At 39.3% G+C, this 27,620-nt stretch overlaps 3 protein-coding genes across 3 annotated transcripts; 1 reads left to right on the forward strand and 2 right to left on the reverse strand.

Moving 5' to 3' along the window:
• Positions 1 to 9,250: 9,250 nt before the first annotated feature.
• LOC119730691 (importin subunit alpha-3-like) lies at positions 9,251 to 20,435 on the reverse strand. The gene is made up of 6 exons (XM_038203685.1): positions 20,276 to 20,435; positions 18,543 to 18,640; positions 16,906 to 17,021; positions 15,507 to 15,690; positions 11,027 to 11,131; positions 9,251 to 9,289 (listed from the first exon to the last, which is right to left on the reverse strand). Exons 1-6 carry the CDS (start codon positions 20,352 to 20,354, stop codon positions 9,284 to 9,286), a joined length of 588 nt encoding a protein of 195 aa, XP_038059613.1. The 5' UTR covers positions 20,355 to 20,435; the 3' UTR covers positions 9,251 to 9,283.
• On the reverse strand, positions 18,904 to 19,939 carry LOC119730692 (glyoxalase domain-containing protein 5-like). The gene has a single exon (XM_038203687.1). It carries the CDS (start codon positions 19,901 to 19,903, stop codon positions 19,496 to 19,498), a length of 408 nt encoding a protein of 135 aa, XP_038059615.1. The 5' UTR covers positions 19,904 to 19,939; the 3' UTR covers positions 18,904 to 19,495.
• Positions 20,436 to 20,614: 179 nt separating the features above from the next.
• Positions 20,615 to 27,562, forward strand: LOC119730690 (meiotic nuclear division protein 1 homolog). The gene is made up of 7 exons (XM_038203684.1): positions 20,615 to 20,750; positions 23,498 to 23,563; positions 23,800 to 23,857; positions 24,843 to 24,958; positions 25,338 to 25,445; positions 26,048 to 26,207; positions 27,429 to 27,562. The coding sequence occupies exons 1-7, from the start codon at positions 20,748 to 20,750 to the stop codon at positions 27,533 to 27,535; spliced, it is 618 nt and encodes a 205-aa protein (XP_038059612.1). The 5' UTR covers positions 20,615 to 20,747; the 3' UTR covers positions 27,536 to 27,562.
• The last annotated feature ends 58 nt before the right edge of the window (positions 27,563 to 27,620 follow it).

The following is a 27,620-nucleotide window of genomic DNA, read 5'->3' on the forward strand; positions in this document are numbered from 1 at the left end:
AAATTGTGGATATATTCCCTGACATGGCCTTTGGACATGATTTTGTGTTCATGTACACACTTAACCTGTACATGACATCCAAAATACATGTGTGCTGGACCGATGTCTGCATGGAAGTCTCTGGAAAGATTGTCAAGAATTGTCAAGAGTCAACGCTCTCAAGCCGTTTGCAATTGCATGATGTTGTGCACTGCAACTGGTAAGTCTTCATGTACATGTACATGGGCATGTATAATACATTGTGTACAATTAGGACATTATTTAATTCTTTATGTGTTAATATAAATGTACTGCTTTGACTGCATTACATGAATCAGGTGTCTTTCAAATAACAAATTTAAACTTAAGCATGGAAAAGGAATTGAAAAAAAATTAATTCACAAAATGACGCTTAACGCTCAGTTTATTAAGCAACTTCTGGTCATAAGCTTATACTTATGAAACCTTGTTTTTACATTACATTTGTATATATTAATTAATTCCATGTATTCTGTTTTTCATTTCAGATACAGCAAAACTGCAATTACATGATTGTGGTGGACGACATCCTTAGGTAAATGGCAAAGTCTGGATTGCATCCACGACAAAGTTCTAACCATAAAGCAGAAGAAATCAAGACATCAACAAAGCCTGCATCTCACTGATCTTGACTACCGTACGTGGACGATCTGGCCCTCACGGCTGATCATCTGTGTGATGCTCAAGACCTGCTAACATCTCTCGAGAATGCTGCAGCCAAGGTCGGCCTGTTTCTTAATGCAAAGAGGACCGAGTACATGTACATGACCATCAATGAGGAGAGCCACTACCCAATATACACCAGTGACGGCACCCAACTTAGAGAGGTCAGTGATTTCAGGTACCTTGGGTCTTATGTTGCCGACAGTAAGAGGACTTCTTCACTCGCAAAGGAATAGCTTGGAGTGCCTGTAACAAGCTTCATAACATCCAGCAAGTGCATGTAACAAGCTTCATAACATCCGGCAATCAAGTATAGCACAATCAACAAAGCTGGCCTTACAGAGCCTGTGTGGAGAGCATTCTTCTCTATGGAGCTGAAACCTGGACCATGAAGAAGGAAGATCACCTTGATGGCAAATACACCATGCTTCTAAGAGGGTGGAGAACATCTCATGGTGTGATCACAGGACTAAAGAACAGATTTACGGAGACATTCCACCTACATACATCTCTGTCATTGTTGCTCAACGACGAGTTCGCTTTGCTGGCCACTGCTACCGTGCTGTAAACCAGGACATATGATCTGATGTATTATGTTGGAGACGTCCATGCTGCAGAGAACAAAGACCCTTCACTACATTGAAAGTTTTAAATCTCCTGCAATCGAGGACGCCTATTGTCTCTTTTTTGTTTGTACTCTGACTTTTCAGGGAGACCTATCTCCCACATGTTTTGTACACGATTGTAAATATGGGACCTCTCGGGAATTGGGGACCCTATTGTCCTCTATTGTTCAACATCCCATACTGAATGCAGAAACGAACTCATATGTACATGTATGTATTTTGGAAGATGTTAAGTACCTTTTTTGGAATACATGTATTTTATAAATCAGATGACTGGTTCTGATCACTTTATTTAACGTGTGGTAAAACCAAACGAAAATAATTATTGTATTTCAACTTTTCCTCTGAAAGCTGTTAATTATATGATCAGTTTCATGTGTTGTTTTGTCCTGAAACAAACAGTAAGTATTAAATTAACTCTTTTAGCCTACTTTTACTGTCCTGGCATCCATTAATTGTTGAGGTGTCATTTTTAAAAATATTTATTTCATCAGCAAACACAAGATTTTTTTGTTAGTCATGGGTTTTCATAGATGTTTAGTAACGAGCATGTCTATTTATGATGTAGGTTTATAAGAAAAGTATTACCATATTTTTAAAATTTTATAAGATGTTTAACATCATCTTGTAAGATTTTTACAAATTTTAAAAGATTTTTATAAGATTCTGTGACTATTCTTATAAGATTCTTATAAGAGTATTTTGTAGGCCACGCCGGGATTCTTATAAGAATCTTATAAGAATCTTATAAGAATCTTATAAGAATCTTATAAGAATCTTATAAGATCTTACTAATTTGCATATAAAATACTTATAAGAATCTTATAAGATTCTTATAAGATTCTTATAAGATTCTTATAAGAAGGTTCTCAGATTCTTATAAGATTCTTACAAAATTCTTATAAGATTCTTATAAGATTCTTATAAGATTCTTATAAGAGTATTTCGTAGGGGATTTAAGAAAAAAACACAGTTGGATGGTTTTTCTCTATTAAGTCAGTCCATTAATGAGGGGTCCAAAAGTATGACATTTGTGTGTCCCTGTTACATCTGACCTGTGTAATTTGCCATGCAAGTATCACTAACATTGACTTCAAACTATTTTTTATTGTTTGGTAAGTACTTTGCTTTACAGTCACTCTTGGAGGTAGAAGACATTAAAAGAGTGTGCCCTGAGTATACAAAATCTTATATCAGATGTAACGGGTAACACATAAAAAATTGGACCCCAAAATTATGAACAGACCTTATTCCATTTTGACTGCGAATTTTTAGCGATTGCAACAGAAACCCGTTGTTTCACAGTGGTGTGAAATCAAGAAAAACAAAGGCAACAGTTTGGGTGGCAATCAACTAAAACGTAAGTTCCCATGGCTTCAAACACTGATACATCCTAGAAAAGGTTACAAAGAGGAATCCTACCCTGCTAATGCTGCTTTCAGTACAGGAAAACTGATAGAGTCACTCAGCAAGTTTTGTTGAAATTTCTCAGGAGAATTTCAGACTTAATACCAATGCCTGAATGATCTGCTTGATACGGCAATTGATCACAGAGTAGTTACATGTAGCTTTGATGCATTAGAAATCTGGTCAACCAGAAGGTACTGGAAATCTGCTCAATAATGAAATTGGCAAAGTCTGTCCATACTGAAGGACACTTGGGCATCCTTGTTGCCCTGCCCTACAGCTGGGGAAGTTTGGCCACATCCCAATCAATTCCTTGGCAAAGGTTGGCAGTCACGATCGTGAACACATTTATGGGAATAAGACCTCGCCAGCTACTGTACTTCCACAGGCACATGTGTCATTGTTGGTTATAGCCAAGCAATATGTCTTTGTCTCAGCTAGACACTCCTTGCATTTACCACGAGCCATTTACATGCATGTCAGGTGTCTTACACTGGCTCATGTGATGAGTTAGTCAAAGATAAGGTTTTAAGCATCCTGCTAAAACAAAGAATAACATAACACCACTTCTAGCTTTCCCAATGGAGGTTCATATTTGTTTCTGCAATTTACAGTACATACCGGTACATCTTGGTGCCATCTTAGTTTTAGTTAATACTTTAATAATAATAGCACAACAAACTACCGTAGCTCACATATTGACGTACACGTATACACTGGCCAGTTTCAAAGGGCTGTTAGGCACAGCAATTTAGGGGTGGATCTCACTAAATTCGGGAGGGGGATTGATATAAAAGGGTGGGGGGGTTTTAGTCTAAGGCAGGGGTCCGGGGCATGCCCCTGGAAAAATTTTGAAATCTACAATGCTTTGTCCTGCTTTCTAAGGCAATTAGAGAATAAATTCAGGAACTTTAGGCCAAAAAAAAAAAGTCTCCGGTTTCTGGTATGGGCGCGCGTCGCCGTAGCCATGGGCGTCGGCAAAATGAAAACGTTTTTTTTTTCAATACAAGATGATGTTTCAAAACCGCCAAACTCACTGGTTTGACTGGAATTCTGCTGCTGCACAATTTTAACGTGTTTTTAGAAGGGGTTATGATCGAGAATACGATTTATGTGGCCTCTCTGGACTCCCATATATTTGCAGTAAGTTTAGTCGGGCACCATTTGCAGTCATCAGCCGACATTTGAAGCCAAAAAAAAAAAAAAAAAAAGGTAAAAAAAAAAAGAAAAAGCCGCGTCGCCGCACCACTTTTGGGGCAAGCTCCATACCAGAAACCGGAGACTTTTATTTTTTGGCCTTAGGATTCCAATTTTATTTTTTTGCCCCATGTTACTACATGTAGTATCGTAACATTAGTCAGCAGCTGAACCGGAGGATTAGGATTGCAACCCCCTGCCCCAACAACCCCACCCCCCTGTAGAGCCCCTACTAAGCACAGCGAATATTTGCTTGGTAGAAACAGGTAACCAGCTAAAAACGTCATCGGATGTACATGTATACTGCTCATGACTGGTACTCAGAAGATTTTTGCTTGGCACAAAATTTGCGAAGCATTAAACTGCCTGCTTAATCAAATTGGGTCTAGGACTCATCACTGTCCTCGAGGTGTGTCTAAACAAACACAGAAATCATATTACGATTGGAACATCGTCGCCACTTCAATCAATAATCAGCTCAATGACAAACCGGGCAGATATTCCCTGCCAGACAAACAATTTGTTAGACATCATCGCAACGGATAGTGGCTACAAATCTTATAAGGCCAAGTAGTCAAATATTACCAGGGTCATAAAAACACTGAACAAATATTGAGTTATTGAGCTTTCATTGAATTCTGAGGGGGATGATGAGAAGGTTTAACGTTGTGACGAAGAAAAGATTCATCAGCACGTGGCACTTTAAAAAAAAAGAATACTTGCCATCACGTCACAAATTCGCATTCGCTTTCGCTTTCGCGCCGAGTATGAACTGGGCTTTAGAAGTTACGGTTCCTCCTTTTCTTTTATTTTACTATTTCAAAACAAATTTAATCACCATCCTCCTCGGAGCCAATGCGATGGCTTTCTGAAAATGTAAAATTTAAAACTCCTAAAAGATTTTAATGATGTCCAATCCCCCCCCCCCCTCGCCCCAATTTTCAAATTTGCACTATCCAGCTGTGTAGAGATCTGTTAGTCTGCACATCAGACAGGATCAAACCCTTCCAGGTGAAAAGTTATACAGCACCATTTAGGGTTGTGGGCCTTACTTGACTCCACTTAGCTGATGAGAAGATTTTTATAGTCAATTGAATGAGTGAATGTGAAGAACACTTTGCACAAATCAATTTTCTCAAGCCATGTTGACTGCATGCATCCCAAGGCCCTTATATCGGAGTGCTCATTTCTTTAACGAGTCTTGGTGGGAGGTCTATGGTATCCTCCAAACAGTTTTATTGGTATCATCACCTTGACAGGCATATCCCAAATTTTTTACAAGCTCTTTAACCCTAACCACCCCAATCCTTCAAAATCGAATTGCATGTTTTGTGGGAATCTGTTGGAGTGAGTACTGCACTAAGTAAACTGATGATGATTCACATGGGATCAGGCATACCACCATAATCAGAGTCTAACAGTCTGGGTGTGTAGATTACAATATGGTGCTGGATTTTGCAAGAGAATAGGAAGGTTCCTAGTAAATCACTCAAGGGGACTAGGGTTTACAGCAAACACCTGGTCCCACATTTATGGAGCTATAAGCAGCAAGTACGGTACCTCAGAAACGTCATACGCTATACAAAGATTTTCTGAGAACCTATCACAAGCAGTATCCATGGCAGGCCATTTCATCCCAGAACTGACATACCGACGAATAAGCATATTGGTCGATTCGCTGGTTTGTCAGCTCTGCGACGATATATTGGGCCTATAGGCCTAACCTAAGTTTGCTAGCAGATATTTTGCTGCTTAGAACATTTATGTGCTCAGCTGTTCATCAAAATTGGCCCCTGGTTAGTAGAGATGAATATCACAGATGCACAAATTTATGTGCTAAGCAAAAATCATCTGGTAACCAGTCACAGGCAAAAACGTGGCATGACATTTTGACTGATGACCTGTTCTAGCTAAGCAGTTATTTTCAGTGCCGAGCAATGTCTGTGCCGAGCAGCTCATTGCAATTTGGCCCCAGTCACTAAGATGAATATCACAGATGCCATCTCATTTCTTATGTTGTTTCAACGGCAAGTTTGCAAATTCTCGCTGCTCAGCTGATACATACGTACAACACTCACTATGTGCACAGCCTAGATGCATTACACATAGATCTCAATAACCCATTCAACAAAATATATGACGTTAACAGTGTCTTGACAGTCACATTCGTAGCTCCCCATGCATAATGTTCATTATAAGTGTAATTAATATATTCCCGGTCCCCGCACACCATATTGGAAAGACACGCATGGAAGCTCAACGACAATAAATTTTAACGGCTCTCGAGCGATTGTTTCGAACGGCAGCTTAATTAAGACACAGGCACGGCAATCGGAACTGCCGGGCCAGCGCACCGCCAGTTATGGATTGAGATGCCAGGTGCCTTGCGAGGCGTGAAGGGTGAGGGCAAGAAGGCATGAAGACAGTTGGAAGAGACAAGGGTTAATGAAGATGCCACATTGCAGGGTCTAATTCGGTCACAGAATGTCACTAATTGGCCTAAATCTAAATACAGGGAAAAAGTAGTCAGTAGAGATTTCAAAATTGTCTGGACATACTCTTGTGCATCCAGAGCTACATGACAATCCAATTTCTTCAATTTCTGCCTTTTTCACAGTGGGGGGGGGGGGGGGGGGGGGGGGGGGAGTACAAATTACAGTAGTAAAAAAAGACACTTATCTTACTTCCAATCCAAAAGAAAACTTAATTCTTAGTAATAATAACCTCAGAGCTAGATAAGCAACATCAACGTACATGTACACATACATGTACCGGTATGTTTTGTGGAAGAAAATAAAAAGTGTACATATGTACAATGTATGTGACTTGAACTTAGAAACAAATTCTTGTCACTAACTGACCCCAAATCCCTACTTTTGCTGAAGTATTTCAAAACTCTCATCTACAGCAAAGTTTGTAATATCACTTTTTTAATGCATGCACTTGACAAAAATGAGAAATTTACACACACTTTTCTACCTGAGAACTGATACCAAGAATACACTTTTCATACACCACGTGGATCAAAACTTGTGATGCACTTGGTGAATTATCAACATTCAAAACACTGTGTTATGTTCCGTCCGTGCAGCCAAATTACAAAGTTATATTTCAATTGTAATAAAACTTTTTGCTGGCCATGTGATAAGCCTGAGTGCCTGACAAGTATGACTGACACAAAACATGTTTACACTGTTTTCTACATTTACACTGGCACAGATCGCGTTTCAAGAAAGTGCCGGCCTGGGTCTGCCTCGGTCTATCTATATCCAGCCGTCCAGATGATATTTGATCAGCGTCGGAGAGAATCGTGACAAGAAGTAGAAACATAACGCTGGTACCTGATGTGTTTTCCTGCTACGGCGACAGTTACAGAATAACCTGAGATCGATTATTACTTATTTATATGTTATTACATCTGTGAAATACAAACAATGTTACACTTGATAAGTCTGTCGCAAAGTATCACACAGGAGTATGAAGATGTTGTCGAGGTAATACAAACTTTTATTACCAGGAAACGTAACACCCAGCTGGTTAGCAAACCATGTTTACATGAACAATTTTGATAAAAATGACTAGCAGGTTTAAAAGTATATTTGCATTTCAATAAGTTTGGCTGTAAAAACACAGAATGCAGACAAAAATTGTGCAATTCACATGGAAAGCAGAAAAATGATTCGATTTTGAAGCAAAAATACACCAAAACAATACAAGGCCTTACCTATGGGTTCACAATAATTAATGAACGTTTTCGTGTCAATCTCTTTTGTGAGTATGTGTGGTTCTGAAGAGAACCTGTTGTCAGTTACTACGTGTACATGTATATCATTATTTAATGAATCTGTCAAAAGATATCTTTATCGTATCTTACTCAAACAAAACGTAGCCATCCAGTAGAATAATTTTGAAAGATATACTAAAAACATGACACTCAAAACAAAACACATCACAAATTAAAGAAAAAAATTAATTCTGCAGGCAACGCAGGCTTTTGTAGAACGTCACAACTAACCTATCACTGTTTGCGAGTTAGCCACGCCCCTTAGACAACCCTATGGAGTTTTTGTACACTAAGTTTTGTTTGTCTTAGATTCCACGTCCATTTGTATATCATGTAATTGTCAGCTGCGTTGACACTACTCGAACGCGATTCTATCGCTATAGGTCAATTGCATAGTAACTTCACAAGTTCAATTTAATTTTAACACATGTTTATCAAACTTATATTCTACACAGTGCACCCAACCATGAACAGCGTGCGTACTAAACAATTAATTGTTTTTCATTCTGGAAAGGACAACCACCATGGGGCAAAAGCAAATGTGTGGAAAACGAAAAATGGCTGAAAGCAGTAGCTTCTTTGCTATTCAAATGATGTCTGCACAAACAGGGGCGGATCTAGCTGTCAGGAAATGCTTGGAGATGGGGGGGGGGGGGTTGATGAGTGACTGCATGCCCCTGCTATAGGGGGCCGGGGGCATGCCTCGTCCGCATTGTAAGGCAATTGGAGACTACATCACGAACTTTGAGTCATTTTTTTGTTATTTTGGCCCCATTTTCCTTTTCCTTTTCCCCCTTTTCCAACCATATTTAATGAAAATAATAATTGTTTGAAAAATTCTTGCACTTTTGCAGGATGTCAATTGTCAGACTACTGTTGTTCAGCCATTCAAACGATGTCTGTAAAAAATTCTACAAATTAGAAATTCCATTAGAAATTAGAACAGTAACAGCGCCCTCAGTCTGGATAATGGAAGATTTCAAATGTCTAAAGAAGTACACTTTTCAAATTGACCAAAAAGGGATGTCAAGTAATTTTCATTCATTTAAGAGAAGTAGAAAGTTGCACACAATGTATTCCTAAGAGAAATGCATCGCGCACTGGCGTGGAGCCATTAAAAACCACAAGTGACATTTAATTTCCCAAACAAGTTTCAAATTAGAAATGGTTTTGAAAGTAATAACACCCAATTACAAATGGACAAAGAGGAAATTAACGTTGTCAGATGAAAATTCATCTTGGAGAAATTTGCTGTGGGCACACTGCATTCACTCCGCAACTTCCGAGACTAGTAGAGAAACTGTGGCTCTGAGTTATTAGCGTGATGCGTGACATTAAACCCAATAGCGTAGTATCATTTACCCACATACCTTTCTATTAAAATACCTGACATTAACAAATACCAGACAGGACTTAACAGTACATGTATACACTGGGACACTTTCTGCTGTCAAAGGAATAACATGGACATGTACACATGTACTGTAATACAAGCGGATGATTTATATTTACATACATGTGTAACTTGACAAGATATTTTATAGGTTTTTTTTTTAAAAGCGTGGGCATGTCCAACGGCTTCAGCACATCAGAACTGCATGAATGCAATATAGGATTAAACTAAAAGGGAGGATACAACATTTGCAAACATCAAAAAGTGAAATGATCAATTTATCACGAAATATCTTACTGGATTGTTAGGGAATTACAGTCTAAAGCATCCTGTAAAGTTGTGGCCCCTGGTGTGCTAACATTTTCAAGAAAAACTGTATTTTTCCAACGCTGGTCGGCCGACCAGCGTTGGAGAAAACTTGCTTTTTTTCAAAAAGTGTTCCTAATTTTTCATATTTAGCTCGTCTGAATTTTCTTTGCAATTGATTACACACCTGTGAAGACTACAAGCCTGCTACACTGATTCTCTGATCTTACAATCCCCCAAAGTCTATAAACTGCTCTGTTTCATCTTAAGTGGGGTCAGGAAACCAGACTACAAGAATATGATTGGTTTTCTTGGTTTTTCCAGCATCTACGAACCCAAAACATGAAACAAGTCAGTGTAACAATATTTGCTATAACATACTAATCCTCCAAATCTATTTATTTCTGAAAATTGCTGCAAAAGCAAATGTTGTACATTCCCTTTAAATTCATTCCAATCGCTGTCACTATGGCATAGGGCTGTGCATCGGAACCGGGTACCCGAGTACCCGACCCTTGATGTCAGGAACTGGTTCGAGATTTTGGGATCGAGAACCCGTTACCAACTTTACAAATTACAAATTACTTGGTATGTGACTTCACAGACAATGAAAAAGAAAGGCTTTGAATGTCAGTTGTGAGGAATTTTAAAAATTAAGACCAGGCTACATGGGGAAAACAAAACATGTTTCTCATTTATGACGCTTGTGCCAGTTCACTATACACACTTGTATCTTGCTGTATTGGCACAATGATGTGGTAGTACAGTCGAGTCTAGTTAATTCAAACTCGTTTGGACCGAGCCAAATTGTTTGTTATATCAGAATTTTGTATTAAGAGGAACATCAGTCCCATTCATTGTGCATATAAATGCACAGTCGGGACTAAGGCTTTTTGTATTAACAGAGTTTGTACTAACAAGATTCGACTGTATTAGCATGTGGATCTTTAAAAACAATCTCAACAGCAACTTCCGAGATTTGAATTTTGGGGTTGGGTTTCTTTAACAGGTACCTGGTGTTTTTTTCAATTGGGTACCAGGTTCCTGTACAACATATACCCATAAATGCACACCCCTACTACGGCAACAGGGGAAAATGCCAACTATAATTATTTTGTTAAAAATCAAATTTTTGATTAGCTTTCATAGTTTCAAGCAGACACTGGTATTTGCAGCTCTGAGCAACTGCTGACCACCCTCTTCACCAGAAGGAGACATTCTTATTTTGCTGTTTAACTATAGACAGTAATAATCATTGTCAAATCTGTTACCGTTGTTATTTTAATAGCGATAAAAATAACATAATTCTGGTGAATATCTGAAGAAGAAAAAATCTTCAAAAATGCACATTGCTGCTAAATACATGTATATAGCAGAATTTAACAATTTATATTACACCTTATATGGTGCTTGATTATGTTCATGCACAAAATGCCAATTCTGAACAGTTACGTTCAAAAAATATGTTTATGAATAGATTTATTATCCGTAAAATAGACAAAATGCAAATCTTTCCTCAATGTATTCAACTGAACAATATGGTACTCTCCAATTTGTCCATTATACATGAGCATAACATACATTGAATGCATTAATGATGAAATAACTTTGCACAACAATGAGTCTGCTTACCTTGAGCAAGTTGATCAGAGGTTTTACGGCGCCTTGATCTACCAGACGATCGCGGCATTCGGGGCCGTCACCGGCAAGATTGCCCAGAGCCCAACAACACTGGTCCTGCGAGACAAGGAACAACAAACACAGCGTTGCAGAGATGAGAAAACACAGATCAGGATTTCTACTTCTTTCTTTTACACACCTCGCCTGCCTGTTTTTGGAAAAATACAAATTTTAATGAAATCTTCAAACTGCAAGCGTCACAAGCTCAAATGTGGTATCAAACTAAAGGGGGCAACAAGACCTTTCATTTAAGTGATGTGGCAGAGAGGTGTTTGCATTTCCTATCAAAAAAAACTGTTTGGACTTAAATTATTGATTTTAGGTAGTCATTTTGGCACCTTGTTTTTTTATATGCAAAATGCAAGTGTTATTGCGAATTTTGGGGGTTTTTTTTAGGGAGAGAGCACAGTTTGTATTTGTGCCAAAGGAGTGTTTTGTTTAGTAGTTTCTTACATGTTTCAACTTGCAACAAAGATGAGCAGACAAACTGTAAATTTCTAGTAGCGAGAGTTACCGATAAAAAACTTCATGCCAACGGAAGTTTATTTGGTTGGCCTTCTGATTTTTGGGTAGTTTATTCACTTAATTTCAAGGAATCTGCTGTAAAAAAAATCTACCCTCAATGCCTTGAATTTATAGGAAAACTGCGCAGAGTTGATGGAAGACGCCCTCTAAGGCCAAGTAACAAAAATAAGAACTTTCTTGTCCAGCCTTTTGAAAACTGAAGGAGGCCGGCGTTCCCCCCCCCCCCCCCCCCCCCTTTCAGATTTTCAAAGATGACGGCAAAGCTACCATTTTGTTGCAAATAAATAAAAAGACAATATATTGACAACATATGTGCAAAATACATTGCAAATGAATTTAAAAGGAAAAAATGTTAAAAGGAGGCAACCGGGAAAAAGGGAAGCAGGCAGTGATGAGAAACTGGTTTATTTTTTTACTTGGCCTATCTTGAGTTTTACATCTGTAAAATTGTGTACGAATTGTTCAACAGCTAATTTGTTAATAACATAGCAACAAGTTAAATAAATCTATATTGCAAAATCCCACTCCCCCCAAAAACCAAAATTAAAACTGAACATGGTATCAAAAGAGGCATAAAAGTAACTGTATGGAATATTTTCTTGAAGATTTTCTTGAAGATTTTCTTGCAAATACATCACATTAAAATGACAGAAAATTTAAATTGTCTGTCATTTTAATATGGACAATAAGCCATCGTGCACAGGTGCATGTGCACTTTATGTAAATATGGACCTCTGCAGTAAATGATCAACCTGTTGGGATGCTATGCCATTGTACCGTGCATGATGCAAAAAAGTACACTGCAGGGTTCATTTGGATAAAAGTTCAACAAGACAGTAGTAAACTGTAATTAAAGCCTTAAAGGGAATGTACAACATTTGCTTTTGCTGCAATTTTCAGAAATAAATGGATGTGGAGGATTCATATGTTATACAAAACATTGTTAAACTGACTTGTTTCACGTTTTGGGCTTGTATATGCTGGAAAAACCAAGAAAACCAACCATGTTCTTGTAGTCTGGTTCCCTGAAACGGATGAAACGGAGCAATTAATACACATTGGGGAATCGCAAGGTCATAGAATCAGTCTAGCTCTGGCTTGTACCCCTTCACAGGTGTGTAATCAATTGCAAAGAAAAGTCAGAATAACTAAATATAAAAAAATAGGAATAGTTTTTGAAAAAAGCCAGTTTTCTCCAACGCTGGTCGGCCGACCAGCGTTGGAAAAATACAGTTTTTCTTGAAAATGTCAGCACAGCAGGAGCCACGATTTTAAAGGATGCTTTAAACTGTCAGTCCCTAACAATTCAGTAAGGTATTTCAGGATAATTTGATCATTTCGTTTTATGATATTTGCAAATGTTGTATCTTCCCTTTAATCAAAGTGCAATTCAAACACAATTACAGGCTGCGAAGTTTTTTCACCACTTGAATTGTGAACTTGAGTACAGTGGCATAGCCGAGGTGGGGGGGGGGGGGGGGGGCAGTACCCCCCACAAATTCCCAGCGCCCCCCAGGTGCCCCCTACAAATAATCCTGAACTTGCCGCTTGCCAAGGAAGTGTCTTTTTAGTGTATTTTTTTGAGTTATTAAAACGAAGATGACAAGAAGACAACTTTGGATTTCCCTAGACACACGTCTTATGAAATGTGAATAAATTGATAAGAAAAAAAAGAGCGCCCTCTAGCATCAAAAGAAGTCCAGCCCCTCCCCCCTGAAAAAGAATCCTAACTACGCCACTGCTTGAGTACCCAAGAAATGCTTACTTTAACCCTAACAGTACCCCCTTCGGTGATTTACTAGGAACCTTTCTCACTCTGCAAAATCCAACATCATATGGTAAACTCTACACCCAAACCGTTTGACTCATGGTGGTATGCCTGACCCCATGTAAAGCATAATCAGTTTACTAGTGCAGTACTCACTCCAACAGATTCCAACAAAACATGCAGTTGGATTTTGAAGGGTTGGGGTGGTTAGGGTTAAAATTGGATCAAAACTGAGAAAAAGATGTAAATAATTTTGTTTCTAGTAATGGAAGGAACATTAGTTTTTCCTCATTCTAATGATATCTCAAATAAGTCATTACACTTTTAGAAATGAGAATTTCTTTGAACTTTTGTTTGTTTATGTTCAGTGTAAAAATAGTATGTGCCAGGTATTTGTTAATTTAATGGGCTCAGTTTCCATTAACAAACATGAGTTATGTCTGCATACCACGCGTTTTTATTTCAACCATCTGGCTCAAGAGAATGCAAAGAAAGACTAATGTTATATCCAGGTACTGCACACATACATGATCCCTGGGCTTGGAACTATTTTAAACACAAGAGGGCGCTAGTCACATTTTCAGTTTGGCAAGCCAGGGGCCATTTCCCAAACCTCAGTTTGTGTGCAGCATCAGCTTCCTGCATTTTTTACCTCAGATTGTGAAGGTGAACTACTACCTGTTTCAACAAAGAAGGCGCCAGTTGTACATGTGAGGACATGTACAACTGGCTCCTTTGAAGTCGAGGTTTCATAAATAGCTCTGGTAAAGGCCACAATTTATCTAAAGGAAAACTATGACCACTATACTAGTGCTGAATTTTGGCGATGCATTATTTTGGCAATCCTCGGCTTTGTCTCTATGTACACATATGTACCATACAAATAGTTTGGATGCAAGAGACAAAGCTGAAGCTGAAACAAAGCTGAAGCTGAAACAAAGCTTGGGTTTCAGAAACCATTCTAGTAAAAGATGAAGTCTAATAAAGAACAATGAAGACTAGGTTTCCACCATCCTATATTTTAATCAGCCAAGGCCATTTACTAAACCTGGGTTTTGTTTCTAGCTTTGGCTAGCTTTGGCTATAACTGGTTTCCATGCCACAAGGTCACAGATGAAGCTGAGATTTCAGAAATTGCCCGGTTATAAGCCACCACTGAGCTAAGATAAAACGTAGTGGCTACCGTTACAGCAGCCGTAACGCAACTTTCAACTGCTATCGTTATGGCATCGCAAATTAATTAAAACACCATTGCAAATCTATCATATTTATAACTGCCCGTCCAACCACAGCGCTTCAGTAGCTCACTTGGATTTAATGTTCAACTACTGTGCCGAAGGTTCCGGGATCGAAACCCGTGCTGCGTACTTTTTAAGTTCTGGCAGGAACCTCTACAAGTCACTTGGTGGTCGGTCGGTCGGTCAGACGGTCAGTCTGTCTGTCTGTCCCCGAAATTTGACCAAAAATAATTCACTAATTGACCAAATGCCATGCCGTGGTCATAAAATCCACTCTTGCTGACGGTTTTTGGAAAATTTACCAAAGTAAGCCCCATAAGTTTCCCACAAAATATAACTACCAAATTTAAATTTTCAAAAAAAAATACAAAATAGATTAAATACTTAACAAAAATTGTTTTTAACAATTCGGAAAGATGTTGATGAAAAGTTTGTAAATGGAGGCAAAATATGTGCAGTAATGTTATAGTCACATGGTATTTATCACAAATCGCTACAAATCTAGGTATACATCTAAAGTATGGTGCTCCATATGTGCCATCGGCGTCGCAACGGGGTGTCACATTTTTCAGCTCAGGACCATTTTGATAGATTTCATGGAAGACTTTCAAGCAAGACGGCCAGAGCTTATTGTGCACTCGCACTTGTTTTTTATTTAAGTAGATTTCATTTTCTTCTTTGTAATCAGTGGCTTTAGAGGATTATTTTTAAAAGGGAAATAAAGTCTGAGAACCATTTGGTTGAGTCTGGTTCCAACATGTGAAAGCTCCAGATGTTGCATACTATTATGTCAGGGAACCAGACGGTTGACCGCCATGCTGTAACCATAGCGGTTGCAAATAGCGTTACGGCTGCCGTAACGATAGCCACTGCAAAGATACGAAGAGAAAATGAAACCAACCTGAAGTGCTGCGTTCTGGCCGCTGAGGTACGTGACTAGATAGGGGGCAGCAGACTGCAACACCACCATGCAGTGCTCGTGGACGCTAGCCGACAAGTTGGTGATGCACCAGGAGGCTTCAAGCTGCAAGGTGGGATCGCGGCCGCTCAGCAAGCCAACGAGGGCATGCAGTGCGTTGTCTACACTGCTCAAGATAAAAGTGAAACTATGCACTGACTGAGTTCGGAAAAGAAAACAGAGTAAAACTGAACTTTGAAGCGGCATCACGGTAAAAATGTAGTTCAGGACACTGCTTTTTTTTACTAGTTTTACTAATTCCTTTCAAAAATGACTGTTGCAAATGACTTTCAATTCCAAAATGACTTTTGAAACCTCAGGCATTCTTTTTTAATTTAAACTTACCGTAGGTTCTTTTAAGTTTGATCAGTACTTTTGAAGAAAATGCGACTTTCTTACCTGTTTTAGCAGAAGAGACGTGTTAGTCACAGCAGTCTTTTTATTCTTATGGAACAGGGTCCTAAACTACACTTTTACCAGTATCAGTGTCACTATTTGTTTCATTTGAATTTGGGGACAAAGTGACATATTCCTGAATGCTCCCACAGAGAAGCTTCCACGTTTTGTAGCTGCATTTTTGTTGTGCAACAGTGCAATTTGATGCAAAGCGCTTTACAATTATTCCCCGTTCATCAGGCCACGAGACCACGCGGCAGCCAATATCAGCGCACATTCGGTCCTCTACCCTCACAGGTACCCATTCATACTCCTGGGTGGAGAGAGGCAATTGTAGTAAAGTGTCTTGCCCAAGGGCACAAGCACCATGTTCCTGGTAGGGTTTAAACCACTGATCTCTATATAAAGACTGGATAGCGGATATGCATACAACATTCACACAGTAGACTTTGCACATTGACCAATTCGCCTCCGGTCTCACGAAGATGGCCGTGTATAATACGAACGTTCTACGCGTAAATACGCGCGCGTTGTATCAACAGTTGACGCGCATTTTGGTCACGTACACATATTATGATGTTCTAAAAGGAACACATTTCCGTAGTGATTATTATTTCAAAAATGCCGGAAAAGTGATTTGCGGCATTATAAAAGTAACCACTACGTTAGAAAAATTGTAGTAAACCTTGGTCAGTTGGTCAGTGGTGGTGGCCAAAATATAAGTCAAGTGAGCCGCGACGTTACAAAAGAAATCAAGCTGTCTATAAAGACGGCAACTTGTCCTTTGTAGATCACCAGCCGGTCTCACCAATATGGCGTCAAATTCGTACATTGTGCGGCTCTTTATTAGCTATCCAGTCTTTATATAGAGATCAGTGGTTTAAACCCACGCACCATCGTACATAAGTCAAACACCATGACCACTGGACCATGGCATTCTACCTACCCGAGGAAGGCATCAATGAGTGCACTGCCCTGTGCAAACATTCTCTTGAGTTGTTTGAGCTGGTCATGACGGCCGGCACTGCCGCGCTTCTGGATCGCCTTAGCCACCTCGATAACCTAGATTTAGAGTGAGGTACATGCAACAGGAGCCAACAAATCATCGGAAGAAATATCGTATTTGAAGTTTTGAACATCTAAAGTACACACACACTGAAATTTGTATCCTTGTGGAGACATTTCTTTGTTCTTGTGTAGTCAAGTTTTTGAGTTTGAAAGTGTAGTTTAAAAATGCTCTTATTTTAACCAAAATTAATTTCCTTGGCTGAAATTCGGACTTAATATCCCTTTTCTGAAACTCTTCCATTTGCGACTAATCAACCCACCCTGGATATTCCAAGTTTTTGAGTAAAATCCATATATCTATTTCATGAAAACCTTGTGGAGACGTATTCATCTATAGAAATTGCCCTGTGGAGACGTATACAATCTTTTGTTCCTATTGTGTGCATGTCTCCAGAGGGCACGGTGTATCAGATCAGTCTACAGTTTGTGGATGTATCTGAGCTTATGAAAAATTACTCTGGCCACAAAATGTTGAATTTGCATTGGATAGATTGATTGCATTCAGCCGCCATCTTTGAGGCATGTTTTGTTATGTTAATTCATTAACAATGAATGCACATGGGGTCTAATCATGCGTATTCCTGTTGAACAAACACACAGGCCTCAAAGACGGCTGCAGTGCAGTCTATAGGGTGTACATGTATTTGCAAGCGTCTTGGGTAAAAACTGAATCTTCACACGGGATTGACAGTAGATCTGCATTTTGTAGTCTATTGCATGTATGAATAATTTGCTTGCTAGGCGATGGGGGGGGGGGGGGCATTTGCCCCCCACTGAGTAAACATAAGCAATAAGTTCTCTAGTATACCGTCTCTGGAAATAACAGGATTGAACACTTTCGATCATCGGGAAGGCCTACATACAGTGCAGTTGCTATGGCGTGGGGGGGGGGGGGCAGGGTGTAGCATTCACCAAAAAGAAAAACATAGGAAAGGGTGTCCTCTATCGACAAGTGAGGTCAATCCCCCCCCCCATTTTTCAAATTTGCAACGCCCAGCGGGCAACAGCTGTGCTTTGCCCCCCACCCCACTTTCAAAACTGTTTCCCCGCCTCTGCAAATAATACAGGGGTGCACTGATCTGCAAGAATGTGTTTGGAATTATGGTATGGAAGGGGAAGAGGATATTCAGAATACTGATTTGTTTGATCATGGTTCTATCTGTCTAATGTTTGATTGTAAGGCTAAAGATATAGGTCTCGTTCAAATGACGTAATTTCCTACAGACCATCCACGTGTATCGGCATTTTGTGCATCAACTTGCATAACGCGCATCGGCTGCATCGTATTTGAACACATTTCGAGCAACAAGCACGCGTGATTGGAACATTTTTAACACTGCCCAATGCGTGCTTGATTGCGTAAAATACGCAGTTGCAGTTCTCCTACAGACATGGCCGTCATTGAGCGAGCCCTATTCAATGCAGCATGTCAATGTCAGTAACTCCAAGCATAGCCACAAAACAAGTGATTACACACAGCCATGCACATGCAGCTGACTAGCTGTACCTCCTCACCTGTTCTTTTGTGTGTTCTTCGGTATCGTCAAATGTTGCCGAATCCAACCTCAGTCTCTTGGCATCCACGAACTTGTCTCGCCTCCGCTTCCGCAGTCCTGATGAGATGGGCGTCAGGAATTAGTGACAGTTGGACAAGGAGGAGATAAGCAACTGTGTATGATACATTTTTTTCTTGGGAGGGGGTGGGGCGGGGGGGGGGGGGGTGGAATGCATGCACACTAGAAAAACTAAACAGTTTCAAGAACCTGATTTTTTTCTCTTGTTTTTTTTATAATCCATAGAATGTCCAAGTCAATTATAAGAATTTGAAGAGAAATATCTCAAACAATTGAGTCCATGGTAATACATCCTTTGGGGGGGGGGGGGGGGTGGAACGGAAGTTGAGATTTCTATAGCCCGCCCCTAAACTCTCTAAAGTCCTCCTGTGAATTAATTGTAAACTTTGTGAAAATAAAACACACTTGTTACTAAAGTTAAAGCTTTAAATGAAGCACAAATATACACAATGGTCTAGATCTAGTTATAAAGATCTTCTGAACCAATGGAATTTAAAATTAAAAAATTAAGGTGAGAAAACAATTGGATGATTGCAGCAAATCAAATGTATTGCAATTCATTCTGTGCATTTAACTGAAGATATATTTGTATGCCAATTTATACAAAAAACTACAAGGAAAAGCCAGGCTCAGTTTTTAGAAATAAAGTTACACAATTTATCTACATCATTTAGTTAAATTAAACTGAAATATTCTCATGAAGCATGTTAATAAAGGGTTCCATTCTAGAAACTTTGAAGATTCTGGACTTTAAGATTTTGTCCATGAAGACAAATTTCCTGTCAGTTCTCTGACTCTCATCGTCCAAAATGAGGCATTTTCACAAAGTTACTGCTTGTCAGTAAAACTAAGATGTGGGCCTTTAGTCACTTTTTCTTCAGTTTGTCCTCTTTCTTAGTTGCCATCTTCATAATTGGAGACTTCAATCAGGTTCCTGTCGGGATCTCGAAAGTAGACGGACCTGATGGGTCCCAGGGCACCAGTGCGTGTCACTGGTCCCTCCACCACTGGCACCCCACAGACCTCCAAATGACGAACCACATCCTCCGAGGACGTCTCGCTGATCAGGCAAATGTCCGCTGACCCCGGGGTAGGGTGTTGGGCTTTGGGCTCAAACTCCTTGCCGGCTTCGTGGAGGTTGATCTTCTGCTGACCAAAACGAAGAGCCTTGCGATCCCCTTTGAAAGATACGAGCTCCATGCCCAATACTTTATTGTAGAAGGACACAGTGGCACCGATGTTTTGGACAGTCAAAACTAAGTGGTCGAGTCTTTTAATAACGATTCGACTGGCAGAAGCCATTTGGTCAAGTTCAAAACTCAGTGCGAAGTGAAGAAGTTCCCTTCAAAGTTCAGGTTGTTCAAATGCCATCGATTAAGCATGCACATGATGACTCTGTGGCTGTCACAGTCACTTAATGTTGTTGGAAAAGGTTATTATCAAAATGATTAAAGGATTTATGAATCATTTGAATGGGACCCAAAAGTCTACAAAACAGTTACAGGCAGCTAGCAGCTAGGATTTCTCTATTTTCTGCCTAAAGAGGGCGCTATGACAAAATAACAATGTAGTCCATCACGGGTAAACGACTTAACTTATGCGTGAGAACATTACAGAGCAAAAATAACATAACAACTAACAAAACCGTAACATGGGACACTTTAATTTGCTCACCAACTTCTTCGTCTCTCCTCTTCTCTTTGGTTTTAGAAACATTGGGCTTTCCTTTTTTATACTTGTCTTTATGATCCATTTTTCCTGTCAAAATAACGTTCTGGAAGTCTCCTCATGCAAGGACAAGGTCACGCATATCGCATGAAAACATCCTCATTCTCGCTATACTGCAGTAATATATTTATTTTAAATATCAAAATGTCTAACAAATGAAAGAGAAAATTAAAAGTTAACTCGGAACGTACAAATATTATTTTGACCATCATTTTTTTGTAAAGCTAAACATTTTGTTCTATTTAAACTTCAAATGTAATATGTTTAATTGAAAGAGACAAATTAAATTGAGGGCGCGCGGCGCGCGTGATTTGTGTATGTAAAGCGCACGTACACAAAAAAACACTGCTCTCACTGCTCGTTCCTTGAGCATGTTGAGTCGAAACATCGAAGTAGCATCCGTCAACTCACTGTAATAATGGTAAATAAAATGCTATATATTTGAAGACAAGAAAGAATGGAAGGCGAACTGTTTCAATGAAAAGCTAGTGGTGTTTCGTCAGTCCACCTAAAACGACGAGGATATGTTTTGACGCACTCGCATTCAACATGTTCAATTTGCGTTGGACAACGCGCGCGCGTTGCAAGCGTTATCTTAGCCCTGTCGGGCGCAATTTGAGTCCCCCACGCAAGTTTAAACTTGCGCGCGCAAGTTTAAACTTGCGCGAGGGACTCCTGAAGCACGCAAATTACACCGCGCCATTTTAATGTGCGTGCGCAAGTTTAAACTTGCGCAAAGGCGATCGCAACCTTCTTTTGCGGGCGGGATTTTCATTGATTAAAGAATTTTTTTTCAAAACACGAGTACATGTACATGGAGAAATAATGGAATATATGAATGAATAAAGAAATAAATAAAAAGGGGAATTCAATTAGCGTCAATGAAAAGAAACATTGAGATTTAGCAGTGCTTATCAGAGAAGTTGTTTAAGGGTACGTGGGGGCGGGGCCGGGGAGGGCACCGGGCAAGCAATCAACTTAAGCACACTAGCGGCGATTGCTTGGAAAGTCACTGAAGTTGTTCAATAATGGAAACCAGCTTCAAGTTTTTTGCTTTGTAAAACTAATTGGCATTTTATAAATCATAATTTCCTAGGTGTAACCAGCTGTTAACGTAAAAAGAATGATTATGATCCCTTCAATTGCTCAAGTTTTAACATTATAGTAATCATTTACATTATTTTTAATATGCTTATGTATTCTACAATTAAAAAAGTACTTATTCTGAAAAAAATACTAATTAATTTAACAATTAATAAATTGGACGGTATAATAATTCATATTGTTTTTAGAAATACTTGCATAACATTTCGAGCGCTGTGTACACTTCAAAAATGCATAATTTGAAAAAAAATTAATGAATGCATTACTAATTTAATTAGTTAATTAAATTTATTACTTTAACAAATATTTTTTTATTGCAGGCTCAATAATCCATATTAAAAAGTGTTTACAACTTAAAAACGCTATGCATATAAAATGGTAATTATTTAAAAAAGTAAATAAATTTGCAAATGATTTACTTAATGAATTTAATAAAATGTTTCAAAAAAAGGCATTAAAAGGCATTGTCTCCCGAAGCTCAGTGATGCTATTAAATCGGAGAAAAAATCTGCTTTAAAAATAATGTTACATATCTGCATGAGTATACCCGAGGGAAAAAATAGTTTAGCGGCTCTGTATGCGTGGCCGGGAAAATCTATGCAGTGCGCAAGTTTAAACTTGCGTGCGCAATTTGTAGCAAGGAAATGAATGCGCGCGCAAGTTTAAACTTGCGTGCGCGCAAGTTTAAACTTGCGCGGGGGACTCACTTTGCGCTCGACAGTGGCCGCGGTATGCTGCGCTGTTCAGCGCAGCATACCGCGGCCACACTAGTGGGGCTATAATGGGGCTAGCGTTATCTGCGTCAATTATGGTGACTCGAGGCCTAGGATACACTTTAAATTTACTGTCAATCGTGTCTAGAGTTGGGTCCGCACACAGGGCAAAGCCAAGGGGGTGGGGCGAGGCGAGGCGAGGCGAGGCGGAGGATGGCAGGGGGGGGGGGTAGGGGTAGTTAAAATGTTTAACTTTAGGCCTAGTCTTTGGCTAGTGAGTAGCTTGAGTAACTCCAGCTGAGTGGCTGACATGCTCATATTCATTCACTTGTACTGACTACTGTCATGTAGCTACATTAGGAATGAATATGAGCATGTCAGCTGGAGTTACTCAAGCCAGCTAGTGAGTATTGAAAATAAACTATCCTCGAGTCATTATAAATGACTCGAGGAGTAATGCCTTGCAAACGCGCGCGCGTTGTCCAACACCAATTGAATGCGAGTGCATCAAAACATATCGTAGGCATTATAGGGGGTCTGACGATACGTGCAATTTATGTAGGACAGTGTAAATGTGTGAAGTGTACTGTAAATTATTGCAGAGAACATTTTAGCCAAGTAAAAAACCACTTCCTCGTCCTCACTCGGCGCCTGCTTCCTTTTTCTGCCCCTTTTTCTACCCCCCTCTTTAGTCTTAAGCCTGGGCTCTTCTTTTCCATACATTTGCAATATGTTAATATATTGTCCTTTAAATTTCCTAAAAAAAAGTGTAGCTAGAATATAGAAAGGGTAACGTCTCCTTTGGACGCAATTTCGTTTCAGCAAAAGAGTTGAGAAAATGGAAGAATCCATCTGTCATCTTGGAAAATCCGCCATCTTGTTGGAAATAGCACCCGCCTCTTTCATTTTTTTCAACACGCCCGGATGAGAAAGTTTCTTAAAGATTTAGGCTAGGTGAAACCGCAAGGAATTCCTTGCTCTAAATGGTTGAATGCACATTGATATTCAGGAAAGAATTTAGCGTCCTGAGGCCACTTGTTTGGTTGTGTTCAAAGTATATGGAGAGTTGAGTGCATTTTCAAAGTATTTTCGAACAAAATTGGAGATGTTTCCAAGTCTTAATCTCTTTGCAACATTTTTGAAATGACTTGACCTTCATTGACATATATACATGATGAAAAAAGTGGCATCGGGATGCAACATTAATTCCCAAATGAAAAGCAAAAAACAACTAAAATTGTTGAAAAAGTTTAGCATCGATAGCTTATTAACATAAGGGCATAGAAGGGGTGTGATACTAGCATCTAATTATATCAAAGTAATTTTCCTTGATTGTATTTTCTTCCTTAAGTCTAGAAAGCGAGGACTGAGCTTGGAGGAGAAGAGACAAAGGATGATGGAAATCTTCTTTGAGAGGGTAAACTACCAACCTATAAAAAGGATCATTTTTTTCTGAAAAGTTCTGGCATAAATCTGGAGAATATCACACTCTTCAAAAGAGTCAGCAATAAACACGATGAACTAAACGGTTCCTATTGCATTTATTACCGTAGCAAAGTTTTGCTTAATTAAATACTATTCCATTATTTGTACACATGATTAATATATATTTTTTGTAATCAATTCATTGTATCATTTGGTTTCTTTTAATAGAAAGAGGTTTTCCAGTTGAAGGAATTGGAGAAAATTGCACCAAAGACAAAGGGCATAAGTGAGTATAATGGCGATAAAAATCTTGAATGAACTTTTGGTAAATGAGTTATAGGCCTACCATAAACCCCCTTTTGTTTGATCAGTCACAGACAGTCAACAATTCAATCCTGTTCCCCTGCCATGCCTTGTAGGCCAAAAACAAAAAAATAGTCGGTCTCCGGTCAGACCAAAGTTCCGGAATTGATGCGGCGATGCGGGCTTTTGGGGGGGGGTGACTTTTTTTTCAGGCTTGGATTGTAAAGACAAAGTGGGTACTATTTGCTTTTTTGTGTCCTCATACCTTGGTGTCCTCCATCATTTGCCTTGGTGCCCTCCATGATTTGCCTTTGTTCCCTTGTGCTCCTTGGTACGAAAATTTGAGGCAGTGTGGCAATAAAGGGCGCTGTTGTAGCTATGGTGGAAAATTTGGGGGAAAAAGAAAGAAAGATTGACATGCATGATCGAAATCGACGCGTGCGCTGACCAGAGACTATATATTTTTCTTGGCCTTACACAGGCTAGTCACCAACAGTCAGATCATATTTCTTGTAGGCACCCTGACAAGCAAATTCTATCAACAGACAAAAACAGATGACTGGTAGGCACAGCTGGCTTATCAATCTCCTACAGTCAAATCATAAAGTCTATATCAGGCTTCGTAACAATCACAGCCAGTCAATCCTGCTTTGTGAAGGCAGGGAGCACTCCACTGTTACAAACAGTCACTTGATTTATTTTGACTGCTGGGCTGGCCTTGTTAAAATTGCCAGCCATAGAGGGAGGGATTCTATATAACTTGTGACATGCATTTTTTACTGGTAATAACATCTGATTTTAAAGAAAAACGGGGCTCTTATTTGTTATGTTGGTAACATGATCCCACTTTAACGATTTAAAAAAAAAAAAAATTTTAATAAAGCTCTCAGCAGGTCTTTGAATGATTTTGTTTAAAATAATGTTTTGTTTTTATACTTGATTTGTTTTTGTATGTTCTTTTTCAAAAGCATCTATGTCAGTGAAGGACGTTGTTCAGAGTCTGGTTGATGACGGAATGGTGGACTCCGACAGAATTGGAACATCCAACTATTTCTGGGCCTTCCCGAGTAAAGCTAGTAATGCTGTAAGTATTGGTGTGTTTTGTTTGTAAAAATATTATTTTGTGATTTTTAAGGCCAAAAAAAAAAAAAATCTGTTTCGATCCACATGGCATTTGGAAATAGGGTAGGTAGGGGAATGTTTTTTTTTTTGGGGGGGGGGGAGGTTTTTTTTTGCAAGATCATATGGAGGTGTCTGCGTGTAGTCAAGGGTAAAATGTAGTAATTGATGGTTTTGGGGGTTTTTCGCCAAAATAAATTAGGGTAGGGGCTGTCAAAATAGGGTAGGTAGGGTAACCAGAAGCAGGATTTTTTTTCAGGCCTAATTTTTGTTAACTTAAAAAAAAAAATTACAGTTAATTTTTTTAACTCTAGAGGCCAACTGTTTTGTAAATTTTTTTGTAGAGGAAGAGAAAGATATCTGATCTCAGCGGCACCCTGGATGAAAGCGAGAAAAAGAGAGCAGCAACAAAGAAGCTCATCGCCAAGGCAACAGTGGGAAAGGAGGACACTGTAAGTTCCATGTTCCATCAACAAATTCCGGTGAAAACACAAATGTCAATAAACATCATAAAGGGATCAGAACGGTAACAGCTGAGCAGAAATATTCAGTGTACTTTATTCTCGATCCTTAAAACTTTGATGTTATATCCTTAATCATTTTTTTTTTCATCCTTAATCATTGATCTTTGATCCTTAATCATTGATCTTTGGTCCTTAATCATTGATCTTTGATCCTTAATCATTGATCTTTGATCCTTAATCATAGATTTTTTATCCTTTATCAGTGATCTTTGATCCTTAATTGTTGATCTTTAATCCTTAATAATTGATCGTTGATCCTTAATCGTCGATCTTTGATCCTTAATCATTGAGTTTTGATCCTGAATCCTATTTTATCTAATTGTTGATCTTTGTTCCATAGTATCTAAACCTTGATATTTTTAATGCCCGATATTTTCCTCGATCCTTACCTGTGATTTTTCATATTTGATACCTGATACTTTATCTTTTAAGAGGTACTTGATCCTTAATCCTAAAGTAGGGCTTGATCCTTGATGTTTGGTCTTCTATAAATGTGTCTGTTCGCCCTGTAACTCCCAACTTTTCCCCAGGATGACAGGACAGAGCTGCTGTCGACACTGGCCGAGCAGGAACAGGAGAACTCCAGGCTGAAGGCAGAACTTGAGAAATACCGGGAATGCGACCCAGAGGTCTTAGAAGAGGTCAAGAAACAAACCTTGGTGGCTAGAGATGCGGCCAACAGGTGGACAGGTAGGAAAAGTTGGCCCTTAACCCCATGGGCCCGGGAAGCGGTCATGGCCGCGGCCGCTAATCCTCATTGGAATGCAGTTGCCAGCTGTGGTATGCCGTGGCACGCCGTGGCACACGGCTAGTGGGTAGTTCCACAGCTGCTGCTTTTGTGCAGTCCCGCTACCACACAAAGGCTGTGCAGTCATGCGGGCCACTTGCTCTATGTGTGGAGGAATGTCCCCATTACACCCCGTCCTTAAGGGGTTAATGGTAATCTCTTATGCAAGTAACCTTGCTGATTCCTCCAAAATCTATCACTGTGTAAAAAAACACTGGCACATACCCTGCAGGACCTTAACTTAAAAGAGGAATCAGTGCCCAGTGTCATGGCTCTGCTTACCGTTAGCGAAAAATCCCTGCTTACTGGAGCAAAACATTTTGTGCTTACAGTTAGCATTTTTCACAGCTTAGCCATGAATTGTGGCTTTTGCGCATGCGTACATCCCGTAACTGAGGATTATGTGCTTATAGGATTAGCACAGAAGTTTCTGCTAGCTATGTTAGCACGAAATAGTAAACACGGAATTCTGTGGTTAGCAGCTCCACGAAACTTGGCCCTGGTCCCTAGTGGAAGTAGCTTGGCTGTGCCTTTTCTCATCCTGCAAACATGGCAAAAGAATCTTTAGAATCTTGTTGCAGATATCAAAGGATCTAGGGTTATGGATAATTGTTTAGGAGATGAGTTGAATTCTCATTGGAGAAGATAGACCGAAAACATTTTGAGTTTTGTATAATATAATTATGGATTATTGGAGGTGCTAAGCCGATATGGACTTCTTTCAAAGGAAATTTTTTTTATAAGAAAGCCTGCATGGTTCATTCAGCAGTAACTGAAAGTTGCATTTGGACTACTTTAGCCCTAACCACCCCCAACCCTACAAAATACAACTGCATGTTTTGTTGGAATCTGTTGGAGTGAGTACTGCACTAGTACACTGACTATGCCTTTACATGGGGTCAGGCATACCACCATAATCAGAGTCCAACAGTTTGGGTGTTGAGTTCACCATATGGTGTTGGATTTTGCAGGAGTGATGAAGGTTCCTAGTAAATCACTCAAGGGGTTAGGGTTAATGACTTTTTTTCAAGCCAGTTTGACTTTTTTATGGCCAGTATCCAGTAGTGTTCTCCTACCAGGAATAGAAGGTTTTCAAATTTCTCTCGCTATTGAATTTCTTACAGATAACGTCTTCACCATCAAATCCTGGTGCAAGAAGAAGTTTTCCATGGAGGAGAAGACGATAGACAAACACTTTGGCATACCAGAGGACTTTGATTATGTAGACTAAATTTTTGAACCTTATTTTATTCACTTGGAAAGTTAAACCTTTGCAGTACTTTGTAAATAGTTGAGAATGATAGCATATAATGTGA

The sequence above is a fragment of the Patiria miniata genome, unplaced genomic scaffold (assembly GCF_015706575.1).
Source record: "Patiria miniata isolate m_02_andy unplaced genomic scaffold, ASM1570657v1 HiC_scaffold_22, whole genome shotgun sequence".
Classification (NCBI taxonomy): Eukaryota; Metazoa; Echinodermata; class Asteroidea; order Valvatida; family Asterinidae; genus Patiria; species Patiria miniata.